The sequence below is a fragment of the Emys orbicularis genome, chromosome 6, assembly GCF_028017835.1.
Source record: "Emys orbicularis isolate rEmyOrb1 chromosome 6, rEmyOrb1.hap1, whole genome shotgun sequence".
Classification (NCBI taxonomy): domain Eukaryota; kingdom Metazoa; phylum Chordata; order Testudines; family Emydidae; genus Emys; species Emys orbicularis.
Window position 1 is genome coordinate 72,808,623 of NC_088688.1, and position 14,097 is coordinate 72,822,719.

The 14,097-nt window shown below is 44.9% G+C and overlaps 2 protein-coding genes across 5 annotated transcripts in view; one reads left to right on the forward strand and one right to left on the reverse strand.

The window, feature by feature from the left end:
* Nucleotides 1–161: 161 nt before the first annotated feature.
* ATG12 (autophagy related 12) lies at nucleotides 162–5,718 on the reverse strand. Of its 3 annotated transcripts, none has more exons than XM_065407044.1 (5): nucleotides 5,543–5,718; nucleotides 4,995–5,131; nucleotides 2,161–2,223; nucleotides 1,810–1,872; nucleotides 162–1,038 (listed from the first exon to the last, which is right to left on the reverse strand). In XM_065407044.1, the coding sequence occupies exons 1-4, from the start codon at nucleotides 5,709–5,711 to the stop codon at nucleotides 1,813–1,815; spliced, it is 429 nt and encodes a 142-aa protein (XP_065263116.1). In that variant the 5' UTR covers nucleotides 5,712–5,718; the 3' UTR covers nucleotides 162–1,038; nucleotides 1,810–1,812. The 3 variants fall into 3 exon arrangements, with proteins under 3 accessions (XP_065263116.1, XP_065263115.1, XP_065263114.1); XM_065407043.1 differs by having other exon boundaries at nucleotides 162–1,096; XM_065407042.1 differs by lacking the exon at nucleotides 162–1,038 and having other exon boundaries at nucleotides 1,225–1,872.
* Nucleotides 5,719–5,851: 133 nt separating this feature from the next.
* The window catches only part of AP3S1 (adaptor related protein complex 3 subunit sigma 1), a 39,193-nt gene continuing 30,947 nt past the window's right edge, over nucleotides 5,852–14,097 (forward strand). For both annotated transcript variants that reach the window (XM_065407040.1, XM_065407041.1), the window contains exons 1-2: nucleotides 5,852–6,062; nucleotides 10,080–10,171. In XM_065407040.1, coding sequence (XP_065263112.1) covers nucleotides 5,994–6,062; nucleotides 10,080–10,171 — 161 coding nt within the window. In that variant the 5' untranslated portion in view covers nucleotides 5,852–5,993. The remainder of the gene's footprint in view (nucleotides 6,063–10,079; nucleotides 10,172–14,097) is intronic.

Here is a 14,097-nt window from a genome sequence, read left to right on the forward strand (position 1 = left end):
TTCCAAAATCTATTGAAAAATGTGCAAATCTTTTTATCGTCAAGTACCCTCTAGTGGCTGTTCAAGGTTACAATTGCTTCAGAGCAACCCAATAGTTGGCTCTGAAAGAATAACAGGTATTTATTTTTCTGGTTTTGAATTTTAATCAAAGGGGCACTCGTTTAACTGTTTTAGAATGTTTTTGTATTTATTGGAAGACACCATTTCATAAATAAGGAATTATAAACTTGTGTGTATCAGTTTTCTAAAAATATAGTAATTATTACTAAAATAATTCATTTGGAAACAGATTTAGAACACACCTATTCATAATCCTTCAGAATTCTGATTGTCTAAATACAGACTTAAATACAGACTTAAATACTCAACACATTTGCATAAATTAGAGTTGGTTGCAACTTGGTTAGCTGAAATCAAAGAATTTTGATTTAGCTTTCAACATGAAAAAAGAAATACTGAGTTTATTAAAACATCCTAAATAGAACAAAAATTATGCATGCAGAGGTTGTAGCCACACTTTTGGGTAGCATATATTAGCAAGCAGCCAGATTTACAATTACATATTAATAGATTAGCAGACTGCGGATAATTCTTTAGTTTTCCTTCATGTTAATAAAAGGGGAAGTGATTTGGTAGAGGAACCTGATTAAGCCTTTGCCCATCCCCTAAACAGAGCTGTTTGGCAAGTCTCCTTTCCCACACAGGGTAGACGTCAGTGCATGGGTGGGATGGAGACTCAGTATCCTTCTTCCCGTTATTGTGATAGGAAGTCCTCTTCAGGAGAACCATTTCCTGTGATTACTTTGTGACAGTTATCAAAATATCCCAAAGTGGTGTTCCATTTCTTTTGATGGAACAGTGACAATACAGCAAGTGAAGCAGGGGACGAGGAGCATAAGTGGAAGTATGCTTACAGTAGGCTTTAGACATCCAACATTTATTTCCATGGAACTGAAAGAGTCAATAGCTGGGTCACCCTCTTTCTGCTGTTGCTGGTAGGTGAGAGCTGCCAGGGACATTTTTCCAAGTATATTATAGCTTTGGTGAAAATATTAAACAATTAGGAAAAAGGTAAGAAACATGTGTCCTGCTATTGCTAAAGGGAAAAATTAAAAAAAAAAAAATTATTAAAAAAAAAATAGTTCAGGAAACGCAGTTGTATCAGATACTCACATAGCTTAAGGTGTGAGAGAGTATATGGTATGAAAATACACCTTTTACCTTGTGTGCAACTGTTTATATATGTTACTTATGAGACAAACCTATAAAATACTTGCCTGAAGTGAGGCGTAAGTGAGACACTACACATTCAAAGTAAAGACTTCACAACAGGTAAGAGATTAAACTGCACATAACAGAGATGAACATTATGTCAGAAGTAAACTGAATCCCCGTGCACAAGTGCAATAAGTATCCTTCCTAATAAAGGGAAGCTATATCCTCAATACAGTATTCAAAGCAATGGAGAGTTATGCAGTTCACAAGGCATGAAATAATGTCCTTTCATATGTGGCAACCAAGGAGCTCTGCAGCAGGAAAGATGGCTCTATTCTACGGATGGCACATGCAATTTCCCCCCCCACACTACAAATGACACAAGGAAGAAAGGCTACTCAGCCACGTAATTCTATGTAGCTCTTCTTTTATGCAAGTCATCTGCATCATTTTGTAGATAAATGCACAGAATAAAATAAATTCATAGGCAGTAATATACAATTCTCTTCAGCATGTCCATGGGCATTGTTTCTGAAGATTATCAGAGGCCTTTTCCTTTCTGAAGGCCAGTCCTAGGCATCAATGGCTGCTTACCATTCATCCCCATGCTTGAGATTTGCAGTAATGCAGTACAAGTTTGCCATCACTTCCAAAACACTACAGGGGAAAGAAAAGCGAGTGGAGAAAGAGAAAAGCAACAAGGGGTTAGATGACCAATGAAGCAGTCTATTCATGAATTAAACTATTACTATTGGACAAACGCATCATGAAACAGTGTCACCTGTTAATATATTCATGCAATGTTATCCATGATGTTACAGAAATTCATGATGTCACCACTTTGGGCATGGCAGGCATATAGCAGATTTAAAAAGGCAGACAAGGGTACAGACAGTTTCTACTAAACAAATATTAAGAAAGAACAACACTCAAAACTAAAGTCACCTCATAGAGTGTCCCGACTTCCTGGTCTGGAGAAGGAGCAAAGGACTGATTCACATATATAAACTGTGAGGGAAGAAAACAGAAGGTGAAAAAATCTGCCTGGTGAGTTATCTTCCTATCTACAAGGAGCACTTCTTCGACCCTATGCCCCTGTCAGGGATGGGGTGAAGGTTACCTTCTGTCCACAGTATTTACCTCTCTTTACACCTTCAAAGTTCTGCACAGAGCCACCATCATTTACAGAGAGAGGTACTGCATGGAACCTAGAAATTCTGTTCTTTAACTGGCCAACGGGGTCTTTGCTGAAACAACGTGAGACAACCTTGCTTCCCCAGGTCTGAGCATGCTACGCTATTCGTACTAGGACCTGCAATCAAGCTCTTGTCTTGCACACTGCCATCAAGCCAATGGTCTAGTCCTCGCTCTTTTGCTTTGAATATCCAACATCAAGACCTCCTGTCTACTGCAAAATTTTCTTGCATAAAACATACCCATGGAAACTTTTATCTAGGGGTGAAAGTAACATACAAGTCTTACTGGTACTTTCAGGGCCTTGGGTGGAAGGGGCTGGAGAGGGGTAAGCCTCCCCCAGCCAGCCAGCCCTTCTGCACTGCCCAGCCTGCGATGCCCGGGGCTCTGGCGGTGATTTAAAGGACCTGGGGCTCCGGCCGCTGCCAGGATAGCAGCGGCCGGGAGCCCCGGGCCCTTTTAAATTGCCAGGCCCCGGGGCAGCTGCCTCTTTTAACAGGCCTTCACTAGAGAGGGAAGAGGGGGGCAAATTGACTGCAGAGTGCTCTCCGGTCGACTTCAGTACTCTACCTCTCCAAGAAGAGTAAGGTAAGTTGACAGGAGAGTGTCTCCCGTCGACACAGCGCAGTGAAGACACCGCGGTAAATTGACCTAAGCTACATCGACTCCATTTACGTTATTCACGTAGCTGGAGTAGCATAACTTAGATTGACTTACCCCACTAGTGTAGACAAGACCTAAGTACTGAAAACTTCTAAGGGTACATCTATACTGCCTGCCGGATCGGTGGGTAGTGATCGATCTATAAGGGATCGATTTATCGCGTCTAGTGTAGATGATAAATCGATCCCCGATCGCTCTGCCGTCGACTCCTGTACTCCACCGCGGCGAGAGGCGGAAGCGGAGTTGACGGGGGAGCGGCGTCAGTCAACCCCATGCCATGAGGACGCGAGGTAAATCGACCTAAGATACGTCGACTTCAGCTACGCTATTCTCGTAGCTGAAGCTGCGTATCTTAGGTCGATTCCCCCCCCCCAGCGTAGACCAGGCCTAAGTATATTAAAAGAAAACCAGGAACTGGCCTCCAGGGGAACAAGAGTGTCTGAGACTGATGGTAAGACCATAGCTGTATGTATCTATATTATTATTTATCATTTGTATTACCATAGTGCCTAGGAGCCCTGGGACCTCGGTGTGCTAGGCCCTATACAAATGCATAAGGAAATGCAATAGCTTTTATTTAATAGGAGGTTTTTGAGATATTTTTCCTGTATGCACTACAGGATGTGTGTTTTCCTTATGTTTTATTATATATGTATTCCACTTCCTGTTAGACAGCTGAGTTTGTGCTTAGCATAGTTAGGCTAACCTCACAGCTATGTCAATGGAAAAATGCTTCTGGTAAGGTAGCTAACTTTGTTTTTGGAGCTGGTGTTCCTACACTGATGGAAAAAACCCTTCTCTAGTGCAGGCTGCGTCTACACTCTGGGGTGATGCTATCATAGCTATGCTGGTATAGGCTCCATAGTCAGCAAGTACAACAAGCCCCTTTTGTTCTCAAGTATCAGAGGGGTAGCCGTATTAGTCTGAATCTGTAAAAAGCAACAGAGGGTCCTGTGGCACCTTTAAGACTAACAGAAGTATTGGGAGCATAAGCTTTCGTGGGTAAGAACCGCACTTCTTCAGATGCAAGTAATGGAAATCTCCAGAGGCAGATATAAATCAGTATGGAGATAACGAGGTTAGTTCAATCAGGGAGGGTGAGGTCCTCTGCTAGCAGTTGAGGTGTGAACACCAAGGGAGGAGAAACTGCTTCTGTAGTTGGATAGCCATTCACAGTCTTTGTTTAATCCTGATCTGATGGTGTCTAATTTGCAAATGAACTGGAGCTCAGCAGTTTCTCTTTGGAGTCTGGTCCTGAAGTTTTTTTGCTGTAAGATGGCTACCTTTACATCTGCTATTGTGTGGCCAGGGAGGTTGAAGTGTTCTCCTACAGGTTTTTGTATATTGCCATTCCTGATATCTGACTTGTGTCCATTTATCCTCTTGCGTAGTGACTGTCCAGTTTGACCAATGTACAAATGTACAGCATCAGATCAGGATTAAACAAAGACTGTGAATGGCTATCCAACTACAGAAGCAGTTTCTCCTCCCTTGGTGTTCACACCTCAACTGCTAGCAGAGCACCTCACCCTCCCTGATTGAACTAACCTCGTTATCTCCATACTGATTTATACCTGCCTCTGGAGATTTCCATTACTTGCATCTGAAGAAGTGAGGTTCTTACCCACGAAAGCTTATGCTCCCAATACTTCTGTTAGTCTTAAAGGTGCCACAGGACCCTCTGTTGCTTTTGTTCTCAAGTTCCCTGTGGAGAGTTACCTCATCACCATACAAAGCAACTTACACAATTAAGAAGCAGGCAACATGATGCCATCACTGATCGCAGCCTTGCCAGCTCCACACGTCCCGCACTTCATCACCTAACTGCTATCCCCTTTTTTACCCTGGCACGTCTACGTGACACCAAGCAGCCCTAGTACCCGCCGCATCTTTCCCCAGCTTAGAGGATACAGGTCACGTACCAGCTGCTCCGAGGCCACCAGCTTGAGGAACTTTTTGATGAAGTCAACGAGCCCCTGGATGGTGCGGGTCCTCTCCACGGTCCACTTCTTGGTCTTCATGATCGGCGTGTCCCCCACAGCCTTCAGCAGGACGTCAACTAGGGCGAGAGCAGAGACTGAGCGCGGGGGACGGGGCGCGAAGGAAAGCAGCCGCTGCGCACCTGGGCAGAGGCAGGAGCCCCGCCCCAAGCCATAGGCAGCCCGCCTCAGAGACAGCTCAGCAGCTACAGACCCAGCCCCGCCCAACCCTTCGTGCCGGGACAAGCTATTGGCCGCTGTCCTGCTGTCCCACCCGCGGCCGGAAGATACCAACGAGCCCGTACAACAGGCCTGGAGCATTTCCTCCCCTCCCCCGCCGCACACGATCGTATCCTCTGCCTTTTCCTAATTGGTTAAGCTAGCTGAAGTAGGAGGCTCACTCTTTCCCCCGATTGGCCAATTCGCCTGGCAATCAGAGCGATCGACCGTTCTCGCCCCGCCCCCAGGGCAATAATTCCTTTTCCTATTACTTTTCTTCTTGGTGTCCTCGGCAGGTTCCTCGGTCACCGGGGAGCCGGCTGAAGGGGGAGCCGGCTCGGCAATCCCCACCGCAGCTCCCCCATCCGGGGGCTCTTCTCCACACTCGCTTCGGCCACCATCCTGAGGAGAGAGAGGTAGCTGCTTCTCCACTTCCGCCATACTGCTTACAGGCAAGTAAGGGCGCACGTGACGTGAACCATATTAACTCCTGGCAGTGGCAACTGAGAGCACGTGACCGTAGGGCACTACTCCTGGCGGATGTTGACACTCGCAATGAGCCGCACCACCTTGTCAGGTGACTCCGTGTCACGTGGGTAGCGGGAACGGTTCCGTTTCCGCTCTGGGCGCGAATAGTGGGGGAGCTGCTGCTAGTGTGAAGGGGGAGGGGCAGAGCTCGCAGTGACCCGGCCGGCTGGAGCGGCCTCCTCCCGCCGCCTCACCATGATCAAAGCGATCCTCATCTTCAACAACCACGGCAAACCCCGGCTCTCCAAGTTCTACCAGCGCTATGTACGGGGGCGTGCGGGGGGCGAGCGGGCGGGGCCAGGCCAGGCCTGGGCCCAGGGGTTATGTACAAGGGGGTCTCTCTCTGAGGTGTCCCGCACTAGCGGAGCGGCCAGTCCTGGGCCTCAGGAGGCTGTTGAGAGGCGGGGTGGGGATGGGGATACGGGCAGTAGCGAGGAGAGGGAAGGGCAGGGCAGTGGGTCTGTGCCTTGGACTGCCTCCCCCATCAGGGTGTAGCCCCTGCTCTGGGGGACGGTGCAGTTATTAGCCCGCAGGCCTGTGGGAGCGCAGCTCAGAGGTGACCCCTTGTCACTCTGCCCCCTTCCCAGCACCTGCCGGTCTGAGCTATGGGTCCAGGCGGCTCTTGTGCAGGGTGGCTGATGCAGGCTCCCTGTAGGCTGGGTGGCGACTTCTCACTGGTAGGTGGTTGGATATTGGAGGGTCTTGGTGTCAGCAGGCATTAATGTGCTCTGGGTCTCTTTGGGGTTGGTGGCCCATGCCTGACTTTAGGGCTTGTCTGCACTAGGATGTCTTATTGCTTAAACTGTATGGGTATAATTAAAGCAGTAACCCCCCTAGTGTAGATGCAGTTAAGCTGGTATAAAAGTGCTTATACAGGTATAGTTTATTCTATATTCGGAAGGGAAATAAATTTTACCAGTTTTAGGCATCTTTGTACTGTTGTAACTGCATCCATAGTGGGCTTAAAATAGTATCAATATAATGATACAAATCACAGCCCTATCTGACATACCCATAGTGTAGTCCAGAGCTTAGAACTGTATCTACAATACAGTAGTTGATTATGACAGTGTAAATTAGCCAGTCATGTGTGACCAATACTGAGCTCCCAGTAACACTGATTGATACTGACTATGTGATAAGCTGGGATGATTTTCCAGTACATTGATTAGATGCAGACCTGGACCTGAGCTAAATACCCAATTCTGACCACCTTTTAATTTTTTGGGGGGGTTGGGGTCTAATTCATTTCCAAATTTGGTAACTTGGGATCTCTTATAATTTGGGGTAAAAGGCAATGTTCCCTCTAATTTTTTACATCCATGTGCTGAATGAATTTTGTAATGTGCACTAATATGGAGATGATGTGTGGTGGGGGTGGGGCTGAGGGGTTTGGAGTGTAGGAGGAAGCTGGGGGTGGTGAGGGCTCTAGCGGGGCGTGCGGGCTTGAGTGGGGCTAGAGGTGTGGGCTCTGGGGTGGGGCTGGGGATGAGGGGTTTGGGTGCAGGAGGGTGCTCAGGTCTAGGGCAGAGGGTTGGGCTTGGGGTGCAGGGGGGTGAGGGCTCTGGCTGTGGGGGTGGGCTCTGGGGTGGGGGCGGGGATGAGGGGTTTGGGGTGCAGACTGCCCTGGGGCTGTGACGGAGAGAGAGGACTTAAAGGGAACTTAGGTAAGAGAATGTTGGACAGACAGGATGGACACTGATAATAGGTTTCATGTTAAGGTTTTTAGTGGAACTGTGGGTTTCTAGTATTTCAGACATTAAAACAGTAGTCTTAAATACTCATTTAAAATAGTTATGTCTGTTTAATGTGTTTGAATCGTAATTCTTTTAAAAAATTAAAATTAATTTAAAAATCATGATGGGTGATAACGTGGTTTATACTGTTTTCTTCTGATATGCCATACTGTCTTAAAATTAGAGATGCGATGTAGAGACGTTATATGTTCTTCTTTGAAATACAAGAAAATATATTCAAATCAATTACTTTTTCCAAAGTACTTTTTTAACCTCTTATAACCTAATTGATTCAGAGCTGACCAAATTTATAAAGACACAGAGCTCAGCGATTTGCTGTTCCTTTTTGCACACCATTCCAAAATATTGCACCAGCCTGTATATGAAATAATACTGAGCAGCTTATGTCCAGTACTGTTAAATAATTATTCTAAACCAAGTGGGTTTTTTTGAGAGATGACTTACAAAAAAAACAACAAAACAGACGCTTTCAAGCTTTTCTCTCCCCCCCCCCCGACAATTTTGTTTGACCAAAAATCATTCATACACTACTTCTGTCATAAACAGTTCAATTTCAAAACAAAATTTATTTTAAAGGTGAAGGAATGTAGAATTCTGACTTCCAATAAAAGTGATTTACAGCTTTAACTGTGGAGTCATTACTGCAGATTCATAGTAATTGTCTAAAATATTGAAAAAAGAATTAAAATCTTAGATAATATGCTTTGGAGAGTTTTTACGCTCCTTTCTGTATCTCTTGTGCAGCATTATGTGTCTCTTTAGTGACAGAGATGCTAGCATTGAGAAGATGAGAAAAAGGCTTAAGGCCTTTGGTAGAGGTCAGTCAGCAAATTTTTTTTCTGTAAACTCCTATAGTATTAGAAAAGTGATGATTCTCATACAAAGGGGAAAAAAATAAATGAACAGCAGCAGATGCACATTTTTTTTTTTTTAATCTGTGAGAAAGTGAATTTCTTACCAGCTGAAAGTGAAGTTTGTGCAAAATTCTATGTAAATATGTGCTTTGGAGTCAGGAATTACCACCGCAGGCTTGATCGGGGAATTAACAAAACAAAGGAGTTAACCCAGGATAAAACTAAAGGATAATCTTTTAAGCTCTGTGCTGTATTTCCCAGCTGTGGCGTTACCATTGGATGTAGAGAAATAAACAAGAACATTGTTGTCTTTAGCAAAATTACATAAATATAGATATTAAAAGTACACCTCTACCCCGATATAACGCGGCCTGATATAACATGAATTCGGATATAACGCGGTAAAGCAGCGCTCCAGGGGGTGGGCTGCGCACTCTGGCAGATCAAAGCGAGTTTGATATAACACGGTTTCCCCTATAGCGCAGTAAGATTTTTTGGCTCCCGAGGACAGTGTTATATCGGGGTAGAGGTGTAGTACCAATTGAAAGAATTTCACTTTTGACATCTATAGCTAGTCAGTCAAATACACAAAGCTTGCATTGTTCAGAATTATATAACTTCATAAGTTTACTGTTAAAAATATGTTTTATCAAGGACATACCTTTGCAGAAATGACGACTATGGCTCATTGGTTGCACTGCCAGTGTTTAATAAATGAGTACATTGCTGGCAGAAAACCACTCTCTCTGAGTGAGAGAATTTCATCCCCTACCCTGGGAAAGAGAAGCTGGAGAAACTATAACTTGGGTCAAGAAACCCATTACCTCTTCTTAGCACCGATCATCCAGCAAACTGATTATCTTGATTTACCATTTCAAAATTAAAATGTATGTGAAGAGTTTCAGGCTGGCTATGTCTGTAAGACTTTAATTTCATTTTGTGTGTGTGTGAATCTTCCTTTCCTCTTCCCAATTTCAAATGGGGGATTTCAGAAATTTCAGGGAAGAGATTTTGTTATTTTCTTTTATCTGTCAATCTTATGGTGATTGTTACTTGGATTGGTAGCAGAAATGGACTTGATGGACCAGGTGCTCATCTAGTCTGACTTCCTGTATACACAGGCATCAATATATAGTTTTAAAACTGGTTTAAGAGCATCAATTCAGGGGTTTGCATTGCTTTAACTAAAAACATAGATTCAGTTAAACTGGTGCAAATTTGTTTGTAGACAAGATCTAAAATGAAAAATAACATTCTGTTCAGTCTACAGTACAGTTATCAGAGATGTTTCTAGGGATGGTTCTATTCAAAATAACTTGTCCTAAAGGTTTATGTTAAATCAGTGTAGGGTTTTTGAGAGCAGTAAAACTTTTTTACTGTTGCAACTTGTTTAACAGCTTTGTTCAATCTAGTTTAGAAAAATTTCGCCAACAGCTTTGTTCAGTCTAGTTTAGAAAAATGTTGCTATATTGCTTAATGACAGACCTCAAAGATAATGAAATAGTGTTACAAGAAATTGAGGGTATGGACTTCGGGTGACTGATTAGAAGGCAGCAAAGTTGATTGTCTTGTTGTTGCTATTAGTAAATGGAGTGCAAACTATATGAGATATAAATTACTTTTACTAATCCACTTTAGTCTGATAGTAAAATAAATTTTTTTTTCCACAGAGTGAAGATACACAGCAACAAATTATCAGAGAAACTTTCCATTTGGTATCCAAACGTGATGAAAATGTTTGTAATTTCCTGGAAGGAGGCTTGTAAGTATTAGAAATTTCTGTTAAATTTTAGTATTAATGAATAGCAAAGGATGTCACAAAAACCTTCAAGAGTACCATATTTTAGAGCAGTAATTTAGTTAAAATTTCTTTCTAAATATTTCTAATACACCCATAAGAAAGGCCATACACCAGTCTCCATTGTATCTTGGTACTAAATACACGGTTACAGTTAAGTAGCTATAACTATCTTCTGTTATAAAGTGTTCTCCAACTTTAACAAAATATTTCTTCTAGGGCTTTGTCTATTGTACAGCTGTAACTGAATTAGGTGATATGGTTACAACACACCTGTCCCTGATCCAGAGACAATACAGAAAAAATATATATAGAAGCCAGGATGGAACCTAACTATATTCCTAAAGCCTTGAGGTCAACCTAAGAGACTGTTTCCACTACACCAGGGGGGGCCAACCTGAGCCTGAGAAGGAGCCAGAATTTACCAATGTACATTGCCAAAGAGCCACAGTAATACGTCAGCAGCCCCCCCATCAGCTCCCCCCATTCCTGGCACCTCCCACCCACCGGCAGCCCCGCTGATCAGCGCCTCCTTCTCCCTCCCCACACCTCCTGATCAGCTGTTTCGTGGCATGCAGGAGGCTCTGCTGGGGGGAGGAGCGAGGGCACGGCAGGCTCAGGGTAGGGGGCGGGAAGGGGTAGAGTGGGGGCAGGGCCTGTGACAGAGCCAGGGGTTGAGCAGTGAGCACACACCCCCCCACACACACCCCCCCCGGCACACTGGAAAGTTAGCGCCTGTAGCTCCATCCCCGGAGTCAATGCCTATACAAGGAGCCGCAGGTTTGCCACCCCTGCACTACACCATTGCGAAACTTGAAATCAGTGGCAGCTCTTCTACTGGGTACTTAGGCCTGAGCACCTAATATTTGGATGCTGTGTGCTCTTGGTAGAGGGTTCCTGGCCTAAAGATTCCAATGGCTTTCTGCCAGAGTCCAAGTTTGCTGTTCTGTAGAGCAGTGGTTTTCAAACTTTTTTTCTGGGGACCCAGTTGAAGAAAACTGTTGATGCCCATGATGCAACAGAGCTGGGGATGAGGGGTTTGGGGTGTGGGAGGGGCTCAGGGCTGTGGCAGAGAGTTGGGGTGCTGGGGTGAGGGCTGCGGGTTGGATCCGGGAATGAAGGGTTCAGGGTGTGGTAGGGGGCTCTGGGCTGTGGTAGGGGGCTGGGTTGTGGGAGAGGGTCTGGGCTGGGGCCAGGGATGAGGGGTTTGGGGTGCAGGAGGGGCTCCGGTTTGGGGCGGGTCAAGGCTGGGGCAGGGGGTTGGGGTGCAGGAGGGGGTCAGGGCTCTGGGCTGCGGGTGCAGGCTTGGGGGGGTTTGGGGATGAGGGGTTTGGACTGCAAAAGGGGTTCTGGGTTGGGGGGGCCCTCAGGGCTGGGGCAGAGGGTTGGGGTGCAGGAGTGGGTCAGGGCTGTGGGCTGGGAATGCAGGGCTCTGGGTTGAGGCCGGGGATGAGGGGTTTGGGGTGCAGGAAGGGCTCCGGGTTTGGGGGGGGCTGGGGCAGGGGATTGGAGCACAGACTTGCCTCCGGCGGCTCCCAGTCAGCAGCGCAGCTGCGGTGCTAAGGCAGGCTTCCTGCCTGTCCTGGCACCGCGGACCGCGCTGCGCCCCGAAAGCGGCCAGCAGTAGTCCGGCTCCTAGGCGGAGGCACGCAAGCGGCTTTGTGCAGCTCTTGCCTGCAGGCAGTGCTTTCCCCCCAGTTCCCATTGGGAACAGTGCTCAGGGTCGGGGCAGCGCACGGAGCCTCGTGGCCCACCTGCCTAGAAGCCGGACCCGCTGCTGGCTGCTTCTGGGGCGCAGCGCGGTGTCGGAAAAGGTAGGCACTAGTCTACCTTAGCTGGGCAGCACCGCCGACGGGACTTTTAATATCCTGGTCGGCAATGCTGACCAGAGCAAGGTGACAAAGTACCTGACATGCTGTGACCCAGTATTGGGTCGCGACCCACTGTTTGAAAAACAGTGCTGTAGAGCAAGTCTGGACTAAGAAAAATGATTGTTTTAAAAACTGTTAGCAAACACATTTTTAAAAGTGGGTCTTTTGCACAGTGTAGACAGCAAGTTGCGTTTGCTGGCCATGGTCAACCCTAGGCTTCCCCCATCTAGCAGGTTTTTAAACATGACTTGCCCTGTCTACACTAGGTACAAAATCTTGTTTACAGTGTGTTTAGCTACTGTGTTTCAAAACATGGCTGTTTTTCCTAGTTTAATTGTGCCCTCTGAGCCTGGTGTTTAAATAAGGCATATTTATTTGACCTTTGGTTAAAACTGTGGAGTGTTTTCCTCTGGTGTATTGGGGTGGCTGATAGGGAGGCAGATATTTTTGATGACAGGTCTTGTCAGTGCTGAAATAGTGTTCTGATTTTTAAGGTAAAATTTTTTTCAAGGTAAAAATGTCAGTTTTTTTTACCCCTTGTGAACTTAAAGCATGTTTATTGTGAGTTCTCACACATTAACAGAAGGGCAGAAGTGCTGAAATAAAAGACCCGTTCATTAAATTTTAGTAATTGAAATCATATAGGTATAACAAAAACACAATTTTGGGGAAAAGAGGTCATGATTGACGTTGTTTTAGCTGCCATGATTTTGGTCTCTTTGTAGACCACTTTTGACACTTAACACGAGTTAACTAGCTGCATTCCTTTATGGGGGGAGCCTAGGGTTGACTAAAGCCAGTTAACGTGTTAAAAGCTGTGTTTATACTTGGAGCACAATCATGGTCAAAGTTACCAACCATGACCTGTTTTCCTAGTCAAGACAAGGCCTAACATTTTGACTAACAATCCTTTCTCCTCTTTAATTATTCCACTTTTGCTCTCTTCACTCTTGGAAGTATCATTGCAATAGTTCTCCAGTTAGCATAGTCTTCCAGGCTGGACAGGAACTGAATTTCTAATGTTTAAATAAAAAAACCCCACAGAGTAAAATCTCACCCTTTCAGGCATTTTTTTTATACATCATAAGGCAGCGCCCCCCCCCCCCCCCCAAGTGTGGGGGTGGGTGGCACAAGCTCAACTTTTGTTTCCCTTCTTCAAGTCCCCATTTGATATAGCTCTTCACAGCAGGGACTGTCTTCCTCTATCTCTATAGAGCAATTTGCACATTTTGGGGGTTCTAGCAATAAGTGTGAAACAACTTCACATGCACTGCAATATCTAGTTAATTGTCATAAATTAAGGACACAGCATCAACCTTTACTTTGCATTTTTGTTTTTGTTTTGCTTGCAAATCACAAAAACGCTGTACATTTTTTGTTTAGCTATTTGGGAGAAGGGGACTTGTATTTTCAAGCATTAATGTGAAGCTGTGTGGAAAGTGCAGGTGTTCTAAAGATTCTTAATAGTTTTAATTTACAAATAAAGAATAGAAAATTAGAGGGATCATTTCTTTGTGCAGATTTGTGATCCATTAGACTCTGGTGATTTCTTCTGTAAATCCTGCTTAGGAGTGGTTTTTAATGGCTTTTCCCCCAATGTGCAGAATCATCAGCTTAATACCTGTATATCCGTGTGCCACAAAATGTTTTCATTTTATACTTGAGCCATGTTGTTGCTTAAGATAGAATTTTTAGCCACCTAAAGAAGAGAGATGCATGCCTTGTGATATTTGCAGTTAAAAGTTTCTCTCAGGGGGAGGCTACAGAGGATGGGCTGAAGCATATCACCGTTGATTCACTTAAGATAACTCTTCCTTTTGTAGTTCACTAACTTGATGCTTAAGGAGAAGTATAAGGAATTTAAATTTCTGCATCTCTTTTAATATTGTAATACAACCAGTTGGGTGCAGTGCACTCATACTTTCTGTAATGTCAAATATTCTGTAGCTCAACTGCTGTATTTATTCAGTTTATCACTAAGACCATAAATTTGGTTTAAGTGAATAGCAGTGTAATCCA